The sequence below is a fragment of the Syngnathus typhle genome, linkage group LG14, assembly GCF_033458585.1.
Source record: "Syngnathus typhle isolate RoL2023-S1 ecotype Sweden linkage group LG14, RoL_Styp_1.0, whole genome shotgun sequence".
Lineage (NCBI taxonomy): Eukaryota > Metazoa > Chordata > Actinopteri > Syngnathiformes > Syngnathidae > Syngnathus > Syngnathus typhle.
This window is the reverse complement of record NC_083751.1, coordinates 9,736,511-9,762,378: the sequence shown is the minus strand read 5'-3', so window position 1 is coordinate 9,762,378 and position 25,868 is coordinate 9,736,511. Positions and strand designations below refer to the sequence as shown.

Here is a 25,868-nt window from a genome sequence, read left to right as displayed (position 1 = left end):
TGGTGGGAATGTATGTGCGTGTTCAAAATGTTCATCAAACAAATATAATAAATAAATAATAATAAACAATAATAATAATACATAAATAAATAAATAATTTGTTTGTATTGTATATTGTGGCCTGAGTGGGCGTAAAGTCGCTCCTATTGGAAATAAAGACAATCACTAAATTGAATATTTCCATTAGTACGTAAGTCAAATATCTTTTGTAATAGATAAATAAAAATAAAATAAAAAATCAGCCGTAGTGTGTCCAAACAGAGTGGGTCTTTATTTAGCAAGTGAATTGAAACAACAAAAAAATTGTAATCACTAGTGAAATACAAAACAAGGCCAGGTAAAAAATAAAACGCAATGTTCATTTTGCATATCAAACTACCAGCCAGTAATAATGATCGCCATCCAAATGCACCATAACAATCAACGTTTTGTATTTTAGGTCAACTCTGATTTTAGAAACAATGAAATAAGAAAAATGCAGCTTCATTAAAATATCTCAGCAATTAGCATCTTCTGTAGTTCCACACCAGAATACAAAATAATACCAATGACATTGAAAAAAAAAAAAAAAAAAACTCGCAAGAATTCTGCTACCGTTGGGTGAAATGAAAGAAGGTTAACCAAGGTGAAAATATACATGAAAAAGTCTCTCATTTTGTTAGCAAAACACTATCCAAAATAACTACAATCATTTACATCGGTACAAAGATATCTGGATTTAAAAATAGTTGCAATGAAAAAATGGGGTCTGGTTCCTTTTTTCTCCTCATTAGACAGTAAAAAAATGACACTGTGGATCAGAAAAATCTGCAAAATATGCAATGAAAAAAATAAAATCTGCATTTCAGAAAGGTTTTACACGGTAATTCTTACTTTTTGTACAAACATTAGAAACGGTATTGCACGTCACAACACAGAATCGAGGTTAGTCAGCCTTTCAAAATGTGTCATTAGAGAGAGACAGAAGAAGAAGAATTCAAGTTTCAGAGCGGGAGAATCTCAAGTGCCTTCCGGAAAGAAGAAGAACAAAACCTTCATGCTGCCGTCCTGTGCATGAAAATAAGAATCATACTACAAACTGCCTGGATGCGCATGCGCGTGTGTGCGTGATAACCTTGTATGTTGGAACTAAAGGTTTGGACATAACAAACCCTCCTGTCACCGGGTCAATTTGACCCTGGGCATGTTTAATTAATTGTGTCAGGATGAAAAAAAAATCCCTTGAACATTGTTTTGATCCTTTTAGCAACTACATTTCAAAACAGTTCCAAGCGTTATTTTGTTCATTTAACTAAATGCATGAAACATCATTTCTGTTTGAATATCGGTGGTCTTAGCATCAATGCTACATTTCTTAGCCTGTCAGTGATGTTTTGCATTGTGTGTTAGCATTGAGCAAGTGAGAAACCAGTCTACAGTAAACTTCAGCTGGGAGTGGCAATAGACATCTGAACAGAAGTCTGGAGAAAATATGTGTATAATCGGGACGATTTACCATTTAAAAAAAAGACACCAAAAAAACCCAAATATTTTTAGTTTATAGTTAAAAATTAAAAAAAATATTGAAAGTCACGCGAACAAAAATAATATAAAATGATGATTTTCTTTTTGGTCTCTGACACATTTGATACTAAAACATCCATGGGTCAAATTTGCTGCAACAGGAGGGTTTATAGGAGGGGAATAGAATCACTTTTGAATAGAAAAATACAATCAAAATCAAATATCTGTTTGTCTCCAAAAATAGTGAAATAAATGTGATTTTGTTTTTCCTTTACAAAAACGTACAACAAACAAAACAATAACAACACAAGTCAAGTGTTACAGGTGACCGTATTCAAACATTAGGGACCACATTAAGAATTATATTAGAAAATATTCAATTCCTTCTCTATCCACGCACACACATAACTTAAGACTTCACACGCAGCACATGAAAAAATAAAAATTGCACAATAAATCATCTGTGGGACAATAAATAAGGGGAAGCTTTTTAAAAGAATTTGCACTGATGGATAAGAAACAAATAGAAAAGTAGTGCATGACAATAATAATTATAATATATTACCGTATTAAAAAAATACACTCAGGGAAGGTCCAGTGAGGGGAAGTAGTCAACACAAGAAACAGCGTAACCATGACAACACAGCAAGTTGAACAGTACCGACCGAGGGAGCTTGCCCCGAAACATCGTCCAATTGAATCGTTTGCCTCCGTCACCTTTGAAACGGTGAACACCGCCTCCTACACCTCCCCTTGGCGATATCGTTAACCAGAGCCTTATTCTACACACACTCACACGCACACACACACACGCACGACAAGGGGGAGTGAGGGGGTTTAACACAACCACCGAACACCACACTTTTTTTTTGTCCACTAATAGTCTACAGCAGAATTGTCTTTTCATCGTAAACGGACAGATAAACACTGAAGCATGCAGGCTTAAATATTTTTTTTCTTATTTCGCGTTGGTGTTTCACCCCGCCATACACACCCCTTTTAGCTTCATGCTACTGAAAACTGAGTTTGTTTTCCTTTTTTTTATCGTTAGCAAATTTTCTTACATCCGTCCTAGCATGCGAGTTGATTCCAAACATGCGCTGCCAGAAACGCATCACTGCATTGTTGTTTTTAACAGTAACAACTTGCCTTGAATTTTCCCAAAGTGAAAATCCAAACAAACGTTATGTGCAGCTTTGGGAAAAAAATGAGAGCACTGCAAAATGATCTGTTTATCTGATTTTGTTATTGGTGGAAATTTGGTTTGCCTTAGTTTTGATAAGATTCCGTTTTTGAGAATGTTTTGGGCTATTCTGTTTTTTGTATGTCCGCTAATTTTTTGAGTAAATTGAACATTTTTATTTGATTCTATAAACTTCCGACACCATAAATTCTAAATCTAAATATTGTAATGGATAGCATTTGTTTGAAACAAATTAAAATAGTCCACCCACAACAAAGTCCTGTCTATTTTGGGTCTCATTTTTTTCCAGAGCCGCTTTAAATCCATGACTAACCATTTTCCGCAGAAACTCCTTCAAACTACTTTTGGTTTCTCGTCTGACCTTATCCTACAATATAACAGGAGTGTCAAATATTTGTCCTACACAACTAGTCGTATATGTGTTGATTATTTTCTTAATAGCAGCGAGATTTCCTATGATAGCTTGTTATGTATACTGTATATGTTGAATCGAGTGGCTAGTGAAAAGACACTGAGGTATGATCTCCTTTGTAAAAGAGGCTAACGGTCAGTAGTTTTGCGTGCTACAAGCGCATGTCGGCATTTCTGGTTCCTATCGTGCTTCGCAACCTTTGGTTAGTGTCCTTAGCAGGCATGAGCACGGGACGCGAGCGGGCAAGCAGTTGCCCCCATGCGCAGATATCCCCGTCTCTCTATTGTTTCGTCCCACATCTAAACAATTTAAAATGTCTAAAACTCAATTTGTTTTGTTGATTAAAATATGAAAGAAAAAAGAGCCTGCCTGAGATGTGCGGTGGTAAAAGAACGATGATAGTGGATGCGAAAAAGCTCGGCCACTACCTAGAGTGTCGTTTAGAGCGTTTAGTGCAAAGCCGTTTGGATTATTTTGTCCGCAAAAGGAAAAATCAAAGGAGTCAAGGCTCAACAAAGACGAATCCACCAAAAAAACTGTGAAAGAAATATATCGACTTTTGAAATAGATGATGAAACGACGGTTGTTTGCTTTTGTGAAGGATTCAAGGCTTTTTTTGTCTGGTCGGGTATGAATTGATATTTAGATGTCTCGCGGAAGGCCAAAAAATGGCTCCAGGTTTGGACACCCCGGGTTTAGATAGCTGGGGGGGGGGTTCTACTGCTAGCTTCTAGTTCCAACGGAAGTGGATCTGCCGCGGGCGGTCGGCGCCTTCCTTGACCAGAGGCTTGTGGAACTCACGGCCGGCGCGTGAGTGGATGTTGGCCCAGCAGAACTCGCAGTAGTACTGCAAGCAGGTGACGTTGGCGCAGAAGAAGGGAGCAAACTTGCCGCCGCAGCGAGCGCCCTGGCACTCGTCGCACAGCTGGTCGTCCAGCACGTACGGTTTCACCTCCACCTGCGACACGTGGAGAAAAGTCAACATGGCAAAACATGTACTGATCAGTCAGTCCTTCACTTGGTCAGTCCAACACTACAAAGAGGACCAAAGAATCATACCCGCTTGTCGATGTCGCCATGCTGCAGCTGCACAAATCTGGCGCTGATAGCAGCGATGTAGCTCTGCTGGTTGGAGAAAGCCACCCGCCCCGCCCCTTTGGGGTACTTGAGCTCCGGGTCAGTGTCGATCCCGGCGTAGCAGACGCCCCCGTAGAGGCGGTCCATGATCATGGCCAGTTCGACTAGGCGGGACATGAGGCGGTCAGAGATCTCAAAAATCGGCATGAAGAAAAGACAAAATGACGTTGATCATTACTTGCTCTCAGGGGACGAGGGACACCTCCCACAAAAATGGTCTTGCGGGGGTCCAGGGGCTGAGATCCGTCCATCACAAAGTCGCTGTCGCTCAGGTTCCACGGGCGGATTTGCACCTCCAGATGAAATGATTCTTTAATCCCTTAAGTCATGGTTAGAATTTTTCAAATGATGGTGAACTCACAGGTTTATCCTTGATGGTAGGGCTGGAGACACACAGGTAGAGCTTGCCATCCTCCTCCATGCAGGCTTCAATCAGGGCTTGCACCGAAGTCTCCTCCTGGAACAGCAGGAAGGCGTAACCTTTGGGTGGAAAGTAGGACTTGCTCTCAGCTTTGTGCGGCCAGTCAACCACCAGGTGACCAAAGCGGCGGAAGCTGGAGGTGATTTCATCTAAAGTGGAAGAGGAAACAAAGTGTTCAGACGAAACAGCCGTCGAGGAAATAGTCAAGTGCTTTTTGTCAGTATCGACTAAAAACAGTGAAATTTTATCGTGAAAATGGGTGGAGAGACGGATGACGAGGAGGTGATGATAGGCCAGTAAAGAAAAAATAGAAACGCTCAACATGTTTTAATAATGACTGGTTAAAACAGGAGAAATACGCTATGTGGCTAAGACCAGGTGATCCATTTTATGCTACCTGCTCCTTGTGACCAGCAAAAATTCTCCTCAAAGGTGAAAACGCATAAGATGATCACACCAAGTCTAAAACAACATCAAAATCGAACCCAGCCAAGCAAGGAGCAGAGGAACAGGCAACCACATTTGGTTATTCTTACACACAGGTGTCCACAACAAAAACTGTTGAAAATGAACCAAAAGAATAAAGGCCTGCTAATAAATAAAGCAATAACTAAACAAATAACTAGTAAATGTCATTTTTACTCATTATAGCTATATAATTGCAGCGTAGAAGGGTGATTTTTTTTTTTATCTTGGATTAGATGTGCAAAAGACCCCATTGCTTACAAACAAAAAGGTCAATTCGATGTTCAACATTTACAGGATTTTTTTCAGAGCCAGGTGACAACCTCAGTATCGACCACACTGGAAATATTGACCTGGTATCAAAACAATAGGCAGTAGATTTTCAGCGTACCACTAGAGGGAGCTGGCGTTCCATACAATCATAGTTCTTGCAGATTTGGGGCATATCACGAGAGGGAGCCCGCGTAGCAGATTAAAAAAAAAAAAAGAGTGTTCTCACCTTCGTCTATGTCGGGCGGCAACCCGCCCACAAACACCTTGCGTGAAAAGCGCTCGATGCGCTCGCCGTTCTGATGCGGGTAGCAGCCGGCCGAGCCCAGGACCCCCGGAACCCCCTGGTTGCCATGGCCGTCATCCAGCAAATTGTCGTCAATGGGGAAAAGAGAAGAGCGCCCTGGAGGCGGAGATTGAGAGCAGGTGAAGTCAAGGGCGAAGGTAGTCACGTGTCATTTTGTTATTTCAGCACTGACGAGGATTAGCCACAATTTATTTAAAACACAAAACTGCAAAAACAAAAAAAAGCGACCCTGCTTAATCCAACAATGGTCATAATACCAACCAGAGCACGGATGACAATGTTTTAACAGCAAATAATGACAATTTCCAAATCTTGAGCCGATTCTTTTTTTTTAAATATTTAACTATCTTGTCATGCATGTTGCAAAATGAGCAAACACAGCAGGTTAAAAACAAGCCACGTCTGAAGTGAAAAAAGCCCAATGATAAGCAAAACGTGCTGAATTAGTTGAAGTTTTACCTCGACGTCTGCCATAGCTCCTGGCTGCGTGTAAGTAGAGGAGAATGTTTCAGGTCTTTAGAACTAATCAAATGCTAGACTGCCTGTTGTTCACAATTTTTATTTTTACATCCTATAAATATTGCACAGTCTAATTAAAAAGACTTGTACTTGAATAAATTTTTTTCTAAATGATTAAATACAAATGTATGGGGTATAAAAAGCTCATTATGCCACAACTGAACATTCAGCCATTCATCACGTACCGGCTAACTCAACTCGTAACATTTAGAAGTGGCAGATTGCGGCAAAATTTTGCACCTAATTTATTGTACAAGGGCTGCTGGAAGTGAAGACCGTAGTAAAATGAAGCGATAATTACCGTTAAGCATGAGGAGCCCGTCGGCAGTCTGGTTCAGGCATCCAAAGCGGCCTGGATGAACAAACGCACACTTGGTCACTTGCATGTTAGCTAAATATGCTAGCCATTGCGTCATAATCACTCAATAATGAGTGTTGAACAGTAATTGCTCGTTTTAAAGGGCGAACCCAGCAAAAGCAAGTTAATTTTTAAAATGGCATAGGAAGCCAACGCCACCATGCCAATATGTGGGGTCCCATGTGTTTAGGAGCTGCTAAAAATAGCCAACAGCAGCCCAGCCTGGCCAGCTCTCCTTCTTCCTCTCCTTCGACTCTCCTGGCTGTCAAACGCAGCGTGTTAAAGGGCGACGGCGTCTAAAATTAGCATTGCGCGTTATTCTGCACTCCCCGCTTGGCCCGTGTCCTTGCCAGCTGCTGCTTCAGGAGGAACAACAATGATTTAAATGTAGAGGCACCGTTTGTGAGTTTGGTACCATAGGCCTCGTGGTTAGTAAGGTTGCAAAGAGGTGGGGAAAGTCCTGGTAAATTTCCATGGGAATTTACAATGGCAATTACAGTCGATTCGGTATATATAGCAGGAGTCCACTGCACAACCATTTTTGTTGATATTTTTTGGAAGGCCGGAACAGATTAATGGGATTTCTATTCATTTCAATGGGGAAAGATGATTTGAGATAAAACTGTTCTTTGGCGAAATTAAACTTTAGTCTCAAGGCAGCTAAGTCATGCTTTCTTGCTTTGGCCAACGCACAAAAACACCCCCAAAAAATGTGCAAATTTTCGAATCTATTCAGTACACTGATAGCATTCAACTTTTGTATTGGCCGGGTTCATGTGATCAGAGCCGCTTGGCGGTGTAAATACCCAGCTGGAGGCCCACGCTTATTAGGCGCTCAGCGGGGGAGCCAATAAGCTTAGACGCAGAAACATAACACAGCCTCTCAGGAGGCCTCGCAGTTGGGAAAGTGAGAAGCAGCGCTCACCTTTCAGAGGGTCCTGCTCGGCTCGCATGATGTCAATCAGGGAGCTCTCCAGCGAATGCATGTTGAGGCTCTCGTACAGCCTGGAGCGGTCCTAGAAGCACAAAACGGAAAGATTTGAGTGACGTTTATCTCATCGCTATTTGTCTTGAGAATATTACTTTCAATAATAAAGCCTGGGCAGCCTTCGGCTCGGCCGGGATCAACATTCTTTCCGTTGTTGGGTTTAGGGGTCCGCGAGGTATACTGCCCAGCACTGTATATGGGCAATTCCCCGGATTTACGGGTCAAAGGAATCCGGGAGTGGAAACAGGAACCGAGAGTATGGCATTGAAACGCACGACACACTCATACGGGACTATTCTGGTCCCCCGGCTAGCTTGATGAGCTCATGCTACATGTTGAAATGGAATCGGCCCGCTAAAAGATGCCGTGACCAAATTAGTCATCCACCAAAGCCTCCCTGAGTAGCATCCAATTTCATGCTAATCCATTTTTTTATATTTTTTGGGGGGGTTTATGGAGACATTTTGTTTGTGGTCTATGACGCTTGTGTTGCAGGAGTGTGATTTGAAATAAAGGATTTTTTTTTCCTTTTCTTATGATGTTCTTGCTAACTCAGGTTGAAAACAAAGAGACGCTAGTGACAAGCGTCACCGACTACCAAACACTAAGCAGACAGCGAGGAAGGAAGGAAAAGGTCTTGGAATTTGAATTCCTCATGTGACAGTGTTTATGGAAATGAAGATCAGCGCCATCCGCGCACTCGCTGACACTTCCTGAAACGGGAAGCCTTGTGCTTTGTCGCACACAAGTCATTTTGTTTTTCACTTCTTTTGTGCTCCCTCAGAAAACACAGCAATCTCATTTTGGCCATTACTAGCGAGATACGATCACGAAACCAGGATGACACACGAGCCGTGTCCAGCACTTTGCAGTCAAATCACGTCACTCCCCAAGTGAGCCGGCGGCAAAAAATGACATCATTTCATTTTCCGGAATGACATTAAACACTCTGTGCGTATTGGGTTTTATCAGTCCCAGCGGTTGCTAATGTTAGCTTAGCTCTCGTGAGAAAACAAAGAGCATTTCAAAACTTGACAGCCACACCCGACGTCCCTGAAACTCATCATCCCAACAACCTACTGACTAATTGAGATGCTAATTTCCACGGTCAAGCTAACACCATGACCTCGCTTGTCGTACCTGGAGGGGCAACAAAGCGTTACTGTTGCCGTCGGCGCGAAACACGTTGTCCTCCAGCCACGACTTAGGCCCCAGCGAGGTGGTCGAGCGCGGGAACTTGGGTGGCGCGATGACGTTGCTGTGGAAGGCCTTCTTGAGAGGCGACGACGCGTGGCCGCCCTGGCCTGCCGTGCCCGCGGCGCCTGCCCCCCTGCGATGGTCGCGCCCCCAGGACACACCACCCGAGCTCCAGCCGTTGCCCTGGTGAGCCCCCCAGGGAGACTGCTTCATCATAGGCTGGGGGGAAACAAAAGCAATTAGTGAACACACGTGGAGCTAATGAACGTTGAATATGACGTGGTATGCTTGGGATCACAAGTTGCTCTGTTCCATCAATGTAGTTGTTGTTGGCCACATGAGGTGTATGCTTTGGATTATTTCTTTTCCAATCACTTTCTAGCTCATCTAGGCAATCAGACATTTTGGCAATAAAAACACTCATATGTGGAAAGTTAATAAAACAAAGATAAACTAAGAAATTTGCCCCAACATCAGTTTCACCAATCAACACAAAATCGGATGTACATGTAGGACACATGAAAAAGTCTTGAATTAAGAACCCAGTGGGGAAAAAGATTGCTTAAAAATCAGCGAAACCACGATTGACCGCAATATAACGGAGGTCGACTATGCAGAAAAATGCTCGATTTCTGGGATGCGTCTGGCAATGTCTGGAGCCCACCTGATGTTGGTTGTAGTTATTCCTCTGCTGCAGGAAGGCGCCCTGCTGGTTGTGCATCTGCGGGCTGATGGGAGAGCGGCGGATCTGCGGCGAGAAGGGTCCGCCGAAGCCCTGCACGTTCATTCCGGAGCACGGATTAGCCGAGAAGCCCTGGAAGAAGGCCGGGTTGACGGAAGACGAACGCATCCCCGTGTAGAAGCCAACGCCGCTGCCACTACTGTCGCCGGAGGTGCAGGCGGGCGCAGGTGGAGCGGGAGGAGGCGGGGGAGCAGGAAGAGGCGGAGGAGGGGGCGATGAGCCGCACGTCTGCACCGACCAAGGCGTGCCGAAGCCCGGGAGAGAGGGCGACGACGAGCCGCCACTGCCAGTGGTGCTCTGCATCTCCGGGAAGCCGGCGCCCAGACCTCCGGACAACATGTTGTAGTCATTGCCGTTGCTGACGTAGTGGCCCACGGGGGAGTCCATCAGGAGGTCGCGGAGCGGATTCACGGAAGTCGTCGGCGGCGATGTTGGCGGTGGCGTCGCGGCATCGGCTGCGTCCTCGCGCGGGTCGAGGGCGGCCGACGATGCGGCCGCCGGTTCCGGGGCGAACTCTCCGGATCGCCGCTGTCTTTCCCGACCGAATTGAAGGTCACGGGCAGGCCACGTCGGACGGAAGCCTCGCTGCTCGTAATCCGCTGGCACCGTGCAGTGACTGGCAGGCTCCTCGTCGGTGGACGGCGGCGTCGGAGTGCGTGTCACCCCCGCAGGCTCATCCTGCATGTTTTGCAGCACCGATCCGCCTCGCTACGCTTGTAAATGATGACAATGTGGAAGGAGGATGTCTGGTGGCGGAGGAGGAGGGAGGGAGGCAGGAAAGAAGGGAGGGGGTCTGGCCTGAGCGGAACCGGCACCGGATCCCGATTTGGTTTGGATCGATATGGAGAGCTTTCAACCAGGACCCACCGAGAATGCGTCTTTTTTTGCCTAACGGGAGGGGGTCCTGCTCGCCGTTAGCTCGTGCGGTCCATGCCGGTTGCTGGCTGCCCCCCTCCTCGCTCCTCTGCGGCAGAGGGATTAAAGGTCCCAGACGGAACCGACGTCACGGGCGCATCACGCCCGGGTGCGCGCGCCTCGACGCCGGCCTGCCTCGCCTCTCTCGCCTGCCTGCCTGCCTGCCTGCCTGCCTGCAAAGAGCACCGCAGAGTTTACGTCATTTTTCTCCTAAGTGCTTCATTATTCATAAAGTGCAGTGTGGGGCCAACACCTCTTTTTGCAACCCTAAACGTAGTAGACCTTCTATTATGTAATGCTTTGTACTTTTTAAAATATTAGAAAGGAAGGAAGCAATAAAGAAAGAGTCAACACCGGCCCTACTTTGATAGCCTAATCTTTTGTGTGTCTGAACAAATGAATGGTACTTCCATTCATTTCAATGCAGAAAGATAATTTGAGTTGAACTTGTAACCACTGTCCAACTTCTTTCATACGCTTCGGGATGTAAAAGTATTTTTAGTTCGTGTTTGTTGTAAACCCCACAACAGCACTTCTTATTTGAATGTGTTTGCCACTCATGAGCACCTGGATCGCTAAAGCCTATTGAATGTCACCGGGTTTGTAAAGCTTGTCGTCCTCATCTTGTCGTCATAGCAACCGCTCATCTGCATTACTTTTGCTGTGCTTGATTACTCGACCAGGCTCTTTGTATGTGTGTTTGGGGGGGGGTCATTGATCAGATCATTTTGTTTGTTTGACCACCAACTGGTATGACTCCATCATCGGGAGTGGCCCTTGTACCTGTAATCCCATCTGGGAGCACACAGGAAGTCGTGTGGCTCACTTCACATCAGTGACTTTGCACTTATATATTTGATTTCATTTCAAGATGACATCTTTATAATTTTGCGCTGAATTGCCTTTCTACTAGGGAGGCCTCAGAGCGTACCAGTCGAGGACCTTTAAGATGGATAGCGTTGATTTGGAATACTTACATGCAGCATCGTGTTTCCACATGTCGTGTGTCAGGGACAAAACAAAGCAGGGTTGGGGGCTTGTGATTGAATCAAGGGGGAAGACCCTGCCTGCGTTAGTGTAGGTAATGCGGTTATGTGTGCGCACATCTGCCTTGTATACAATGCGGGGGGTGGGGAGGGTCGGCAGCGTCCATAATAAAAATGAATAAATAGAGGGGGGTCTCCGGATCTCGATTTTTGGAGCCAGCAGGTGTACTTCTCACATGCTTTCCACACCAATGTGCCTCGCTTCACATACTGTAGAAGATAATGCATAGTGCGCAGATACTCTTTTGGAACATCTACATTTAATGAACCCGGCCAAATTTAACCTCTAAAGGGGTTTTCTTGATTCTCGATGTATGCCTGCCCCACTTAACGCCATCAAATCACTCAATGAACCAATCAATATTTGATTAACGAAGTGTAGTCAACCTGGAGAGGAATTAACTCTCATTTTTTCATTCAAGGCCCGTGTGAGAATAAAACAGTAAAATTACTGCCACCCCGCGGCTATTGCGGTTATTGAAGGGATGAAAAACTGGACAATTCTGAGTGAAATTAATGCCAGTGACAGACTAAAATGTAATTTCTGCCATAGAATTCATTTAATATCATTACTAAAGAGGAATATCCTGAAAAAACTCCAAACAAACAAACAAAGAATTATGGTTATCTGCAGTTTTTTTTTTTTTATGGCACATGTAATTACATATCTATTCCGCTTGGGGGCAGTGCTCACCAGGTTATGACAGAAAACGGCAGAAAACATGCCTGATTGAAACGGAAGAATTTTGACACCCAATAGAGTTGAATGGGGAAAAAAAAGCATAGCCCGTAAAATATTTTTGCTATTTGCGTGCCAGCCTGTTTATATCCTCTGCAAATAGTGTGTTCACAGTAAAACAAACAAAAAAATCTGGAAATATGAAGACAATTAAACACAATTATTCTATTATATCCATCCATTTTCTGTACCGCTGTATCCCCACGGGGGTTGCGGGCTTGCTGGAGCCTATCCCAGCTGTCATCGGGCAGTAGGCGGGGGACACCCTGAACCGGTTGCCAGCCAATCGCAGGGCACACAGAGACGAACAACCATCCGCACACGCACTCACACCTATAGGGGCAATTTGGAGCGCTCAATCGGCCTACCAAGCATGTTTTTGGGGATGTGGGAGGAAAAACCCACACGGACACGGGGAGAACATGCAAACTCCACACAGGGAGGGCCGGAGGTGGAATCGAACACGCACCCTCCTTACTGTGAGGCGGACGTGCTAGCCAGTGCGTCACCGGGCCGCCATTAAACACAATTATCTTTTATATATATTTTTTTGAATACATAAATAACAGAATCGACAATAAAGTGGAAATTTGTAGCCCTGATGTTATGTTTTACATCTCGCACTCATGTCACAGAACCCGAGTGTCTCGTCTTCATCGTCTTCCCCGTGTTGTCTGTGTTTACTCTGCACATTCCACGCCTGGAGTTCTAAAGTTTCACTAAAAGGATTCAAGAAAGCTTGTGCCATTGTCAATGTAAACTTTGGCCTTTTGTTTACTTGCTTCAGCTCCTTCCTCTGGCCTTCCCTTTGAGGCTAATGTCCCCATCTCCTGCCCTCTTATTGGATCATGTCGACATGCGGCACCCGCTTGTGTCCACTGAACGTCTGCTTTCAATTGAGCCTTTTTTGGATTTTTTTTTTGTCTCATCGGGAGCCAAAAGACGCTCTGATGTTTGCAGAGTGCCTGACTTAATGCTATCGTGAGAAACCTGCGGCCCCGGGGCCATATGGGGCTCGTTAGGCATGACAACAACATACTAAAAACATCTAAATAGTATGTCTAAAAGCTAAGAGCTGGAAGGAAAATGAGCAAAATGTTGCCTGCCTCCCATAAAAAAAAAACTCAGCAGAAAACAACCTTTGAATGAAAAGCAACTGACATAAAAAACGACAAAAACACATTATCATAAAATTTAGACTCATAAAACGACTCAGTAGATGTACTAGGTGTGATGTCATGCGGATGGAGAGTGAGGAAGGTTGATGGGGAAGGTCGGATGAGGAGGCGGTGGCATCCTTCGACGGGTTTCCGCTCCCGTGTTGTGCCGCTGTGTGCCCACCTGGCCCGCAGCAAACAACCCGTCTGTCAGCGCACGCCGATGACGTCACGGCATAAACACAAACGGGAAAAGCCCTCTTTGTCTACGAGGGGCCATTTCAGGGACAAGGCCTTCTTGGAATTGCTCCCTTTTCAGACATTTTCCACACAGGGCAATGCAGTGGATTTTTGCTCTTGCTTTAATAATTCCACGGTAAACATCCTACGCTAGATGTCGCAATTACACCAATTTTGTTCCTCTTCCAGGCTGGTTCTCAGTTAATAGAAAGATCGATTGACATGCTTGATTCAAAGTGTTCAAATGTAATTGGAGGAATGCATGTTCCATACGTGTGCAGGAGACAGCGGCATCCCACGATTCTACCCCACGCACACGCACGACCGCCTCCACCATTCAAAGCATCCATTCACTCTTATCGGAGCCCCAATATTGACTTAGTCGTGTTGCTTTTTGTCTTGCAAGCCAATGATCAACAAGCTGGACACAGTGGGAAGTGGTGCAGACCAAAAAACACAACCAAACACAATTGTTCACATTCTTCTACCAGTTGCCAAGCCGAATGACTTTATCCATCCGTTTGCGTAATCTGAACGTAAAATAACTTCAAACACTTTTTATTGCTTGCTTTTGTCTCAGTATGAGACTCTGAATTGTTTTCTTATTTTATTGTGTTGACTGTTTTTAGATGATTAATTTATTGTTTTAATTGTCTTTGTTTTTATATGTCGGACATTTATTCTTGTAAGATTACTCACACATCATAAAGTTACATATTAGTGGTTAAATGACAAATTCACATTCTCATAAAATTACAAATTGACATTCCTCCACAAGGTAGGTTTATTAACACTGTGTTAATAACCGTGACGTTGAAAAACGTAATCAGCCAGTTTGGGAAAAGTAAGGAGGAGAAAGTACTGTATGCTTTAAAAGAATATAGTCGTCTGAAAAATAAATTCTCAAGTAAAGTGCAGGCAGATATGATGAAGTCCTGCCCTTAATAACGAAAATTCCAAAGTTGCTGACGGACAGCGAAAAATATTTGTTGTTGCCTACAGGCGCCACAAGATGGCGCCATATCACGATTTTCTTTTACATTTTTTTAAATTATTTTTTTCAATTGGACACCGTTATGGCCTGGAATGAAGCCATGGTCATACTTCAACAGTTCCGTGGCACTAGTATGCCACCAGATGCCCCCCGAAATGTTTGAATGTGCCCATTCTATTGAGGGGATCCTTCCGCAGTTATCGATAAGCAGAAAATCAATCCAATAATAGAGTAGTCTTACTTGGTTACCTCCGAAACTTGGGATACTCGTGCCACCACTTTCTCTCTTTCCACGAGTGGGCTGGCGCGTCCAATCCACTGGAGGTCTCCGCAGCGGCGGGGGAGGGACGCGTGCGCGCGGGATACCCTCTCAGCCGCTCACTCGCTCCTCTCCCTCATTTGCGCTTGGCTCCCACGCAAGCACATACGACGCGAGAGAGAAAGAGAGAGAGAAAGAAAGTGAGATAGTCGATGTGTGTGAGAGAGAGAGAGAGGACTACTGCCGGGGAACAGGAACTTTTTCTTCAGCAGAGTACAGCATCCATCGGCTCGTTATTTCAAAAGGTAACTTTGGTCTTCTTTGCATCTGTGCTGAGTTCAAGTGACTTCCCGTGGGACATTTTTCAAGCTTGTCCTCGTGCTCGTTCGAAAAGAGGAGAGGAAGTGGCTTCTTTTGGTTTTTATTATTGCTTGTGGTTTGCATCTCCGGGAGCAGTTACAGAAAAAGGAGGAGAGCAGAAAAGTTTCAAACAGTCATGACGCGACTCGCACGCAAACGTTGGCGAGTGGAGTCTGCAGTTTGCACTTTGGGAATGTTTCAGATGTGGACTGTAAACGCGACATTTGTCTTTTCATTCAGTTGCGGAGCCTGAAAGCAACACGAGAGTTTTGAATCACAGTTTGTTGGTCGCACTTTGAAATGCGGTGCTTGAACGCAGCGCTGTCTTTTTCATTCAAGAAATGTCAACGTTGACTTGAGCAAGCGGAACGGACCAAAAGTATTTTACGAAATCACTTTGTTTTCAGTTTGTACTCTAAAGTTCGACTTACGCAGATATTGAGAAACCGCTCCATCGCTTTGTTGACAAAACGCAACACCGATGTTTTTATTTGGTAATAACAAATCAAAATGGTTTAATTTCCTCATGAAGTTTCAATAGGAGCCCCCGAATGCATCACTAATTGTTTTCATTCAAGAATTCACATTGTTGAATCGATGCGCACTAGTATACGTGAAATCAGTATAAAATCGAGCGCCACTGTATTTTTGAAATCAAGAAATCTTTGCGGATTTCTGGACCCTCATGTTTCAATCCAAGAATCCGTGTTGACCTCCTAACCCTGGACTGGTTTGACAGCAGAAAAAAAGCGCACTGGTTTCAGAGCAAAAAACGGAGCTAACCTTTTGTTCAAAGACACTTAGAAGCTAACGTTTTTTTGCTTTTATGCCACCTCAAATTAATGGCAAAATACAGTAATTTCACCCCTAATCTTTATCTGGAATTCAAAAGCTGTGCAAATCCGAAACAATACCACCATCTCCGGGGATCTGTTCGTCATTACAGTGGTTGACAAACCTGAATTTCACAGACGAGGCGCACGAGTGAACTATTTAGCAGAGCTATATAAAAACGATTTGGGAGTGGGGAATGAGTAACTGATTGTCGAAGGTTGCATGGTTGGGTGGGAGAAGAGGAGGTGGTGAGGAGGGAGCGGTGTTGGGGTTAAAGCAGGGGTGGGCAAACTTTTTGACTCGCGGGCCGAACTAGGTTCTAAATTTGGACCGGAGGGCCGGACAAGGAGCAGATGGACGTAGGCGTTGTGTGAAGTCATATAAGCGACCTGTAAAGGTCATTGCATAAAAGATCTTGGCCTTTAGTAGGTAGTAAAGCATGGATATTCCAAACAATTTTTTTGAAAACAAATGCATTTATTAACAGCATTAAAAAAATAATAATTCACTAAAAAACTGCTATCAGTGATTCTCATAAAATACGACACTGTTATTATGAATAACAATCTCCATCACTTCAGTGCCTGCAGGTCAGATTAATGAAAGATGTTTATCTTATTAGATCACATCAAACGGCAAACATTCTGACCAAATATATCATCTTGAAGAATCGGTGAAAGCATACATCCAAATAAAGTAATCAAAACAGCAACACGGTGAGGGGTATCTGAAAATCAGAGCAGAGTTTTAACTCGCAAACACCTGGTAACAGAGGTGAGGAAACGGGAAACACCTCCTTAAAGTAAGCCTTAAGAACTTTACAGGTTAAGATTAGTCGCAAATAGGTGGTGCATCAATGTCCTTGAGCATCCTGCATTGTTTGAAAATGAGAATGGTCGCTAGTTTCAATCCCTGCTATGTGTACAAATCATATTCAAAATGCATTTTTTTACAATAAACTTGAGAGCCTCCCGTTCATTTTCAGTGGGAACAGTGTTGTTGGTCTCCCTTTTTTGCTAGTGCGTCATAGTCTGGAGTAAAATTTGTTGTGGCAATTCTTAGGCGAGATCCGAGGTGTTGGTCCGTTTACCTTGATCTGTGACGGGTTGATGTTGATGTGGCTGAACGTCACGTCGCGTACGTCGAGCCAAATTGGCCACTCTTTTTTAACATTCGGCACTCACTTCTTTTTTTCGGGCCACTCATTTTAATGGAAGGATTCCAGGGGAAGGTTTGTGGGTGGCTGTAGCGCAAAACTGCATCTGAAAGCTCAGCGCGCGAATTATAAGAATGCTGTCGTCAAAGCCCACGCTCTAAATTCGGGACTGATACGAATAGAGCGAGAGTGCGCCAAGTCCGTACTACTGAGTACGTACACGCACTTGTGAGTGTGCACCGAGCTTTCTGACACGGCTTCCGGTAGTAAATGCGCAGGCGAGCGCTTCGCCATCTACTGGAAAAACGCAGTCATTGCAGGCAAAATGGCCAAAAAAAAAAGGTTTAATAATACAATTTGTTCAGGGTTGGCGGGCCGGATTAAACGGTCCCGTGGGCCGGATGTGGCCCGCGGGCCGTAGTTTGCCCACCCCTGGGTTAAAGTGTGAATAAGTGAGTGGAGTAGTGGGGGTGAGGCTACAATGCATGATGAACAACAACAAAAAAAGAGAAAACGTGCTGAAATGGAAAGGTCCGCACGGCGCAGCGTAACTAAAGCTACATTTGCATATGAAAACTCGCCGCTGAAAGAAATTCCGACAGTGTTGCTGCCGTTATTGTCGATCGGGGCTGCGCAAAGGCTAAGCGCTATTGCCCAAATCAGTCATTCTCAAAGTGTAGAACGCCGAGCGGAGACTTGCGGGATTAAATGTCACAACTATGCATAATGTTAGTTTTCATCCAGGTTAAAAACAGGATTTAACTTTTCAGCACAATACAGTGGCATTCAAAGGTGTAATTTTGATTGAACTTATTTGAATCTGTTTTTGTAATATGATGCGGCTGCATCATGTGCATGTGATGGATAGATGGAAGAACAGATGTTGGACATACAGTATGCTGCGCCTGTTCCATAGATCGACTTAGATGGATGTCGGACATATGATGCTGCATGCTTTGGATCACGACATGAGCCATACTGTGGCTTCTCACTCTCAAGTCTCATTCATTGGGCGGCCAAGCCAGTCATTGAGCAGAGTCGCGGATAAAGCGTGTGTTTTCCCACGAGGCTCCCGTCGGCTTGGCCCCTTTGGGGATGACTTTCTTTCGCATGGGCCATCTTCCTTCAACCGTGGCCACAAAGCCACCACATCATTCGCACAGCCCTTCCACCAGACTTGCCTCCCTTCGCTGAATGAATTTTTCAGAAAAAAAAGATTACAAACAAATTCAAAATTGTCAGAAAATCCATTAAAAAAATCACAAAAATTGTCAAAAGCTCACAAAAATTACCATAATGTGACAACAAAGCCTTTCACTTCCCGAGTGACTTTTTCTTTACGCCAGTTGACCCACTCCTAGGGAGCAACATTCCAGGATGTGGCGCTCAGTGCAGAGCAGGGAAAGCAAAACAGGCTGGCGCTATCCCTCTCGTGACCGTCCGGAAAACTCCGTAGCTGCCACGGAGGATTGTTTGGGATGGCAGAGAGACAGACATGGTGCCAAGAAACACAACTGCCAAGTCGCACACTGTTTGGATCTTGAAGCCTTACTTAGAGAAGCATCCAAGAGGAGCAGACCTGCTTTGGAAGACCCTTGTCTTACTCCAAATGGCACACTGCCACAAAAATCGGCCTGCGGGAAAAGAAAACACAGCAGGCTTGCCGTTCGGCTGCATGGGCGCAAATGTAAAATCTTCATTTGACTTGAAATCAAACAGTATTTTTATTCTGTTAATGAATGCCATGTGGCCGCCACCAGGATGAATTTCCATCCTGATGAGGAGGAGCTGGAGGGAGAGCTGAAGTGACAGAGCGGGTTGAGAGACACTTTGTTAGCTTGGTATACTGGATACGGATGGAAAAACTAAACCGATAAAAACTGACATTTCAACCAAAAATACAAGAACAACATACAAACACAGAAATTTGACAAGTTGACAAGAATTTATCAAAATAAAAACGCAAAAATAAATCATCCAATCTGCCAAAGAACTCTGTTGCCTGTGTTGTAGCAGTTGCATGACTCATATTTTTTGTAAAGATGACACTAATGCGATCAAATTAAGATTGACATTAGTTGGTCCCCGATGATGTCATTGATCCACCCCGCCCCCGAGTAATTAAAAACATCACAATTGGATCTGTTAAAATTTTACATTTTATGGTGGTGTTCTGGGATTTCCTGGTAAAAAAACAAAACAAACACCATTTAGTAATTCAAATCATTGTCGACTGATAAAGTTGACTAGTTGTCTAGTCGTCTGCCCAACCGTTACCTGTGTGTTATGCTTTGGTGTTGTTCCTAACAGTTAGCTAACGACGCTTCTGCCCTTTCCCCGCCTCGCTGAACTATCATCGTACACTCTTCTTTGCCCAAAATGTAGCTCACATGTTCCAGATGCATTTTTTGGGCTTACAAAACACACTGACAGTGTGTGTGCCCATGTTGACATAATCGCATATCTCAGCTCGGCTGCTCAGCACGTGTACTTATGAGTTTCTTAACGATGATGACATCATTACACTAAAGACACAAATCTTAATGTGACATGCGACAGGCACTAAATGTGAATACGCTGCACATTTCACTGTAGTACTCTGAAACCTTTCTTCACATTTCGATATTTGTTCTTGAGTTTTACATTAAATTTGGCCTGCGATATTATTAGGCGATAGATAGCAATAGTAAGCTGGCTAGCTAACAAGCTAGCTAAATGACGTTGGGCATATGATGTGGTATGCTTTGGATCAAGAGTTCTTCCTTCTCTTCAGCTAAAGAGGTTGTTTGCCTTTTTAAACTGTTCTCAACATTCATTTTCAGTACAAAATGTGTGTGTGTACGCAGTCAGGAAGGGAGTGGTCGCTTAGTTAGTGTTTTTGTTGGTCGGTTTTTGGGTAGGTTTCACAGGTCATTTAAAGGACACGGCGCGGATGGCGGTAAAGTATCTGGCTAATCTGCCGCCATTACACTGATTGAATCGCCGGGGATTTGGCATTCCCATCATCCGCAATCAATGTCTCCAAAATCAATAGGACATGCGAGATCCTCTCAGCAGTACGCCCATCTGTGCGCCAACAAAATGTCAATAAATGTTAAATGACACGGATTTGGAGGATTTTTAAAAAATGTATTATTAAGCGGTTTACAAACCTGCTGTGGTTGCCCTCCTTCACGCATCCGTGTTTTAAAATTTAATCCCTCGTCCGCTTGGTCACTCGCTATCCTTTCCCTTTTTATCTGTCACGCAATAGCTAATCTAATCTTCAGTGTTTAATAAAAGCTTGCATCCTCAAGGGAAAAAAAGTATATGCAGCTTAAAAAATTTAAGCTTATATACTTTTTTTGCCTTGTGGATGCATGTTTGTGAAGGGGGTTAGCTTAGCTTGCATTGAAATGAAAGATAGAAAAAGTGATTAAAATGAAACTAATTAAATAAAACGCAGACGTTTTTCTCCCAGTGCTGCTGTAAACACTTTGATCCTGTAATATTTTTTTGTTAAAAAACCCCAACAACTATCAACTCCTAATTAAACCAGCTAAAATTAGTTATGGTATTTTGCTATGTAGCGTAATGGACGCTAGCTTAGCTTCCGTTATAGCTAAAAGCAGATATAATAAGTTTAAGAGCAAATTTATCCTAAAGGGTTTAAAATGTTTTCATTCTTTCTACTATTTCATCCACTTTATGTGTTGAAAATGGCTATTCAAACATGATGTGATTAAATAAAAAGTTATACGTTTGTGTTCCAGTATGAGGCAGTGTAAAGGCTGGAGGAGTGGGCTGCTGCTACTGGTTCTGCTGGGGGTTTGGGGGACTTTGGCGCAGAAGCTGCCCACGCGAGATGAGGGACTTTTCCAGATGCAGATCCGAGACAAATCCATCTTCCACGACTCATCCGTCATTCCCGACGGAGCCGAGATCAGTGGCTACCTCTTCAGAGATACGCCCAAAAGGTAAATAAATAAATGAATCACCAAGTGACCATGGTAAATTCATTTTAAATAATGTGATAAAAAAAAGGACCACAAAAATGTGACCTCGACTTTAACACTGTGTGGCTTTACAACAAAATTAATCATTCATCCGAGTGACATGTTGACAAGCCTGGGTCGGTGCTGCGGTTTTGTCAGCAACAGATGGGCTCAGCTCTTGACTATCCTGGTTCGAACAAAAACTTGTTACGGTTCTTCCAGATACTACTTTGTGGTGGAAGAAGACAACACGCCTCTGTCGGTGACGGTGACCCCGTGTGACGCGCCGCTGGAGTGGACGTTGACGCTGCAGGAGCTGCCAGAGGAGGCCAGCGGCGAGGCGTCAGGTAATGGACCAGGAGGACCTCGAGTGCGCCTTTAATGACTAGTTTGATGTGGTAAAGTGTGTGTGTCGGCTGGGGTTTCATTAAATCGCTCCGTCTGACCGCTTGTGGGCTAACATGCCTTTAATTTGAGACCCGGCGCGCGCGAATCAAAGCCATTACGTCCCTTTACTTTGCCCGCCCTGATAGTTTGAAGACTTTTCATGTCTGTGTTTATCTTCCCTCCTCTGTAGTTTCCATTTGAGTAATTCAACTAGAGTCCTAAAGTATCCTCCACTTCTGCTCAGTTTGATATCAAGGTATCACAAAAATCAAAGCTACTAAATCATCAGAAGTTCAAAAAGCAGATAAAAAGTACCAAATAATTAATCGAAACCTTGTGAGTTTATAGGGACTACAAACAAAAGCAAACGAGCCAACGAAAGACGGAACGAAGGCAGATAACTAAATACAATGAAAGACGAGACAGATATGAATCAAACTAGAGGAAAACAAGACATAACATGAAACAAAAGTTAATATAATCAAGATCAAAGCACAAACCATGATAAATTGTCTCACATTTGAATGCCAGCGACATGGATAGTTTCATGACATGTTTCCACATCATAAAACTCTGTCAACAATGCCGATAGTATCACAACAAAAAAATTGCCAGCAGCTTTGTCAATACCAAATAGTATCATGATACTTTGGCTGCAGACTCATCTGAAAATACAAGATGTTGAGGTGTCCAAACCATCCCGACTATCTGAATGGGAATACGCAGTACACGAACACCTGGCCGAGTGACACATCAAACCGCAGACAGATGATTTATTGCTTGCGTTCACTATTGATGACTTGTTCCTGGCATCAAAAGAAGCACAGTTACTTCCTGAAGTCGAGCAAGAAATTCAAATTTGGACCGGGGAGTTTGTTCTCATAGCTGCGCTGGGAGCAGATCACTGGAGCGTTAATTTTGAGTACACCGCCGAGAACACTCCCCGGTTGACAAACATAATATTATGGTTTCTCTAGCAAGAGCTCGAACTGTTTCCGAAACCACAAGGCGCTCCTTTGAAGCCGAGGCCAAGTCAACGACAGGGGCTGTGATCTTTTTGAGATGTTTGCAGTGAAAACACGGCGGGGGTGTTTGGAGATAATTGGAGCGCGCGAGGCTTCCTCGTCATCTCGTTGCATCCAACTTTTAACCGAGCGAGAAAGGAATAAAAACCTTACGTCAGCTATAGCAGCAGTATCAAGAGGTTTTGCCAACGATCCAAAGAGTTTCACGATACTTTGGCCACAATATTAGAATGGGAAAGCTTTGCTGGTTATACTAAATATTTTCGCGCCCGTGTTGCTTTCAGGGGAGCCCGAGCCGTTGGAGCAGCAGAAGCAGCAGGTGACGGTGGACGAGGGCACAGAGCTGTTCACCTACAAGGGCAACGACGTGGAGTCCTACGTGGCCGCCAGCACACCGTCCGGCCTCTACCAGCTTGAGCTGCTGTCCACCGAGAAGGACAGCAACTTCAAGGTGTACGCCTCCACCACGCCAGAGTCCGACCAGCCCTACCCGGAGCTACCCTACGACCCTCGGGTGGACGTCACCTCGTTGGGTCGCACCACCGTCACCCTGGCCTGGAAGCCCACGCCCACCGGGTTCCTGATGGGCCAGCCGGTGCAGTATTGCATGGTCATCAACAAGGAGCACAACTTCAAGAGCATGTGCGCCGCCGAGGCTAAGATTGGCGCCGACGACGCCTTCATGCTCGCGCCCAAGCCCGGCAGGGACTTTAGTCCGTTCGACTTTGCCCACTTCGGCTTCGTCCCGCCCGGCAAAGAACGAGGCCTGACGAGCAACAAGATCTCACGGGCGTACCCGGTCAAGCCTAAAATGTCGGACATTCACAAGTTGTGCATCGGAAACAAAAACATCTTCACCGTGTCTGACCTGAAGCCTGACACGCAGTACTACTTTGACGTGTTTGCCGTCAACTCGGCCACCAACACCAGCACGGCGTACGTGGGCACCTTTGCCCGCACCAAGGAGGAAGCCCAGCAGAAGACGGTGGAGCTCAAAGACGGCAAAGTGTCAGACGTGTTCGTCAAGCGAAAAGGCAGCAAGTTCCTCCGTTTCGCCCCCGTGTCGTCGCACCAGCGGGTGACGCTCTTCGTGCACGCCTGCCTGGACGCGGTACAGGTGCAGGTGAGGCGTGACGGCAAGCTGCTCCTCTCGCAAAACGTGGAGGGCGTGCGACAGTTCCAGCTGCGCGGCAAGCCCAAAGCCAAGTACCTGATCCGCCTGCGGGGAAGCCGGAAGGGCGCTTCCACCCTGAAGGTGCTAGCCACCACCCGAGCGGGCAGCAAGCAGCCTTTCCCATCCCTGCCCGAGGACACCCGTATCAAAGCCTTCGACAAGTTGCGCACCTGCTCCTCCGTCACCGTGGCCTGGCTGGGGACGCAAGAACGCAACAAATACTGCGTCTACCGCAAGGAAGTGGCCGACGACTACGGCGAGGAGCAGAGGCGGCGCGAGCAGAATCGCTGCGCGGGGCCCGAGATGCGCCGCAAGTCCGAGAAGGTCCTGTGCAAGTACTTCTACAGCCCTAACCTGCAGAAGGCGGTGACCACGGAGACGGTGGCGGGGCTGGAGCCCGGCAAGAGCTACCTCCTGGACGTCTACGTGGTGGCGCACAGCGGCCACTCTGTCAAGTACCAGAGCAAACTGGTGAAAACGAGGAAGTACTGCTAAAAATGACTACGCACAGAGGAAGAAATCTATTATAAATATATCTATGGAATAAGTTTATTTAACTCTTTGAAAGATACACAGACTGACTACTCAGACGGAAGGGACTTTTGCTGGAGACATCCACCTGTATATTTATGTTTACATTTCCCTCCCACCTCGTGAGCAGGCTTGTCTTTCATTGTCGCTGCATGACTATTGACTATCGGAAATCAAAAAACAAAAAAGTGACTGATTATTTTGTCGTCAGTTTTTTTTATGGAACACGCACACACACAAAAGAAAAGTCACATCCGCCTGTTCTGAGCATCCGAATCTGGGCCTTCTTTTGTGGATTTTTTTTTGAATTGGCAACATGTTGACTGGCAAATATGTTCCAACGTATACTAGCGAATCATTGAAAGATACAAATTAACAGTGTTTCCGTAATTTTAGAGCATATCAGCATAATATAGGCGTAATGGAAAAAAGAAAATCAGGTCAGTACCCCTAGGCACTATGGGGAATTTTTTAGCATTTAGCTTACAGGTATATTTAAATCTATTTACAAATATGTTAAACTTGAAAGTACTTGCAAATACATTCTATTATTTTTGCAAATGCGTTCAACTGTATTTGCCAGTCAAAAATGTTCACACTACATTGGCAGTTCCACGCATTTGTAAATTTTGACTTTTTTATTTTTTATTTCTTTTACTGCAACTGGAACAGTACCTCTACTTCTGTTTCCCCACACGAGTGTGGCTTACATACCGAGTGTGACTACTTTTCACAATCATGATCCATCTGCCGTATCATATCAACTAATATATTGTACAGTGTTTCCTTGCTATCTCGCAGATTTTCACGCAATCGTGTTTTTGTTGTGTATTTACTTATTGTGATGCCCTCATATGTGGGAAAGGGCCGCCAGTTCCCTCACTCAGATAGAGACACGGCAATACGTGACAACAAGAATCGTATTTTCTGTACATTTTCTGCTTGTATTCAAATTTGAACAACGTGTTTCAAAAGTGTGTTTTAACAAGTTCGAATGTGTTCAAAGCGCGTAAAAACTACAACAAAGATATTGTTTGCACGGTCTCCACGTTGCAGATTTTCACCTGTTGGAAAAGTGAAAACCGTGAAAAAGTAACAGTTCCATTTGTTTTTAGATTAAACAACCAAATGAGAAAATAATCAGTCACTTTTTTAATTTTTTTAATTTTCGCCGGCCAAGGGAAAATAGAAAGAACAATCCACGGATTGAGGATGCTATCTTGTACAGACCTCTCGCAGCCTCCCGAGACTTTTAAATTATTTTCTACTTTTTCTCTCTGTGTGTTTGTTTCTCTTGATAAAGTGTTACCATGACATTCCTCTTGTGTAATCGCTCTCTTGTAACTGTGCCCTGCCCTGTGCTTGGTGACGTTGTTATTATCACTGTACCGACGTGTGCGTTTGCGTGCGCGATGGCCTGAATGTGTGCACGAGTGCGTGTCACGTGTACACAGTTGTCAATGTACATAAACACTAAATATAGAAAACGTAATCCCTGTGTCACCCCGGGTGTCGTGTTCTTTTTGCCCGAGCGCAATCGAGACTGAAGTGCCT

At 44.6% G+C, this 25,868-nt stretch overlaps 2 protein-coding genes across 6 annotated transcripts in view; one reads left to right on the top strand and one right to left on the bottom strand.

Moving 5' to 3' along the window:
- Nucleotides 1-25,817, top strand: part of ndnf (neuron-derived neurotrophic factor) — a 37,878-nt gene extending 12,061 nt beyond the window's left edge. For 2 of the 3 annotated variants that reach the window (XM_061296559.1, XM_061296558.1), the window contains 3 exons: nucleotides 20,976-21,179; nucleotides 21,420-21,544; nucleotides 22,894-25,817. In XM_061296559.1, the coding sequence (XP_061152543.1) occupies nucleotides 20,977-21,179; nucleotides 21,420-21,544; nucleotides 22,894-24,278 (1,713 nt within the window). In that variant the 5' untranslated portion in view covers nucleotide 20,976 and the 3' untranslated portion in view covers nucleotides 24,279-25,817. Of the gene's footprint in view, nucleotides 1-14,946; nucleotides 15,179-20,975; nucleotides 21,180-21,419; nucleotides 21,545-22,893 lie in introns of those variants that run through there. The other variant, XM_061296557.1, reaches the window with a different exon arrangement.
- On the bottom strand, nucleotides 249-10,536 carry cpeb2 (cytoplasmic polyadenylation element binding protein 2). 3 transcript variants are annotated; one of them, XM_061296553.1, is made up of 10 exons: nucleotides 9,446-10,532; nucleotides 8,725-9,000; nucleotides 7,522-7,612; nucleotides 6,540-6,590; nucleotides 6,179-6,202; nucleotides 5,642-5,815; nucleotides 4,618-4,826; nucleotides 4,435-4,549; nucleotides 4,179-4,360; nucleotides 249-4,077 (listed from the first exon to the last, which is right to left on the bottom strand). In XM_061296553.1, exons 1-10 carry the CDS (start codon nucleotides 10,205-10,207, stop codon nucleotides 3,850-3,852), a joined length of 2,112 nt encoding a protein of 703 aa, XP_061152537.1. In that variant the 5' UTR covers nucleotides 10,208-10,532; the 3' UTR covers nucleotides 249-3,849. The 3 variants fall into 3 exon arrangements, with proteins under 3 accessions (XP_061152537.1, XP_061152538.1, XP_061152539.1); XM_061296554.1 differs by lacking the exon at nucleotides 6,179-6,202 and having other exon boundaries at nucleotides 9,446-10,536; XM_061296555.1 differs by lacking the exons at nucleotides 8,725-9,000; nucleotides 9,446-10,532 and adding an exon at nucleotides 7,680-7,813.
- Nucleotides 25,818-25,868: the final 51 nt, after the last annotated feature.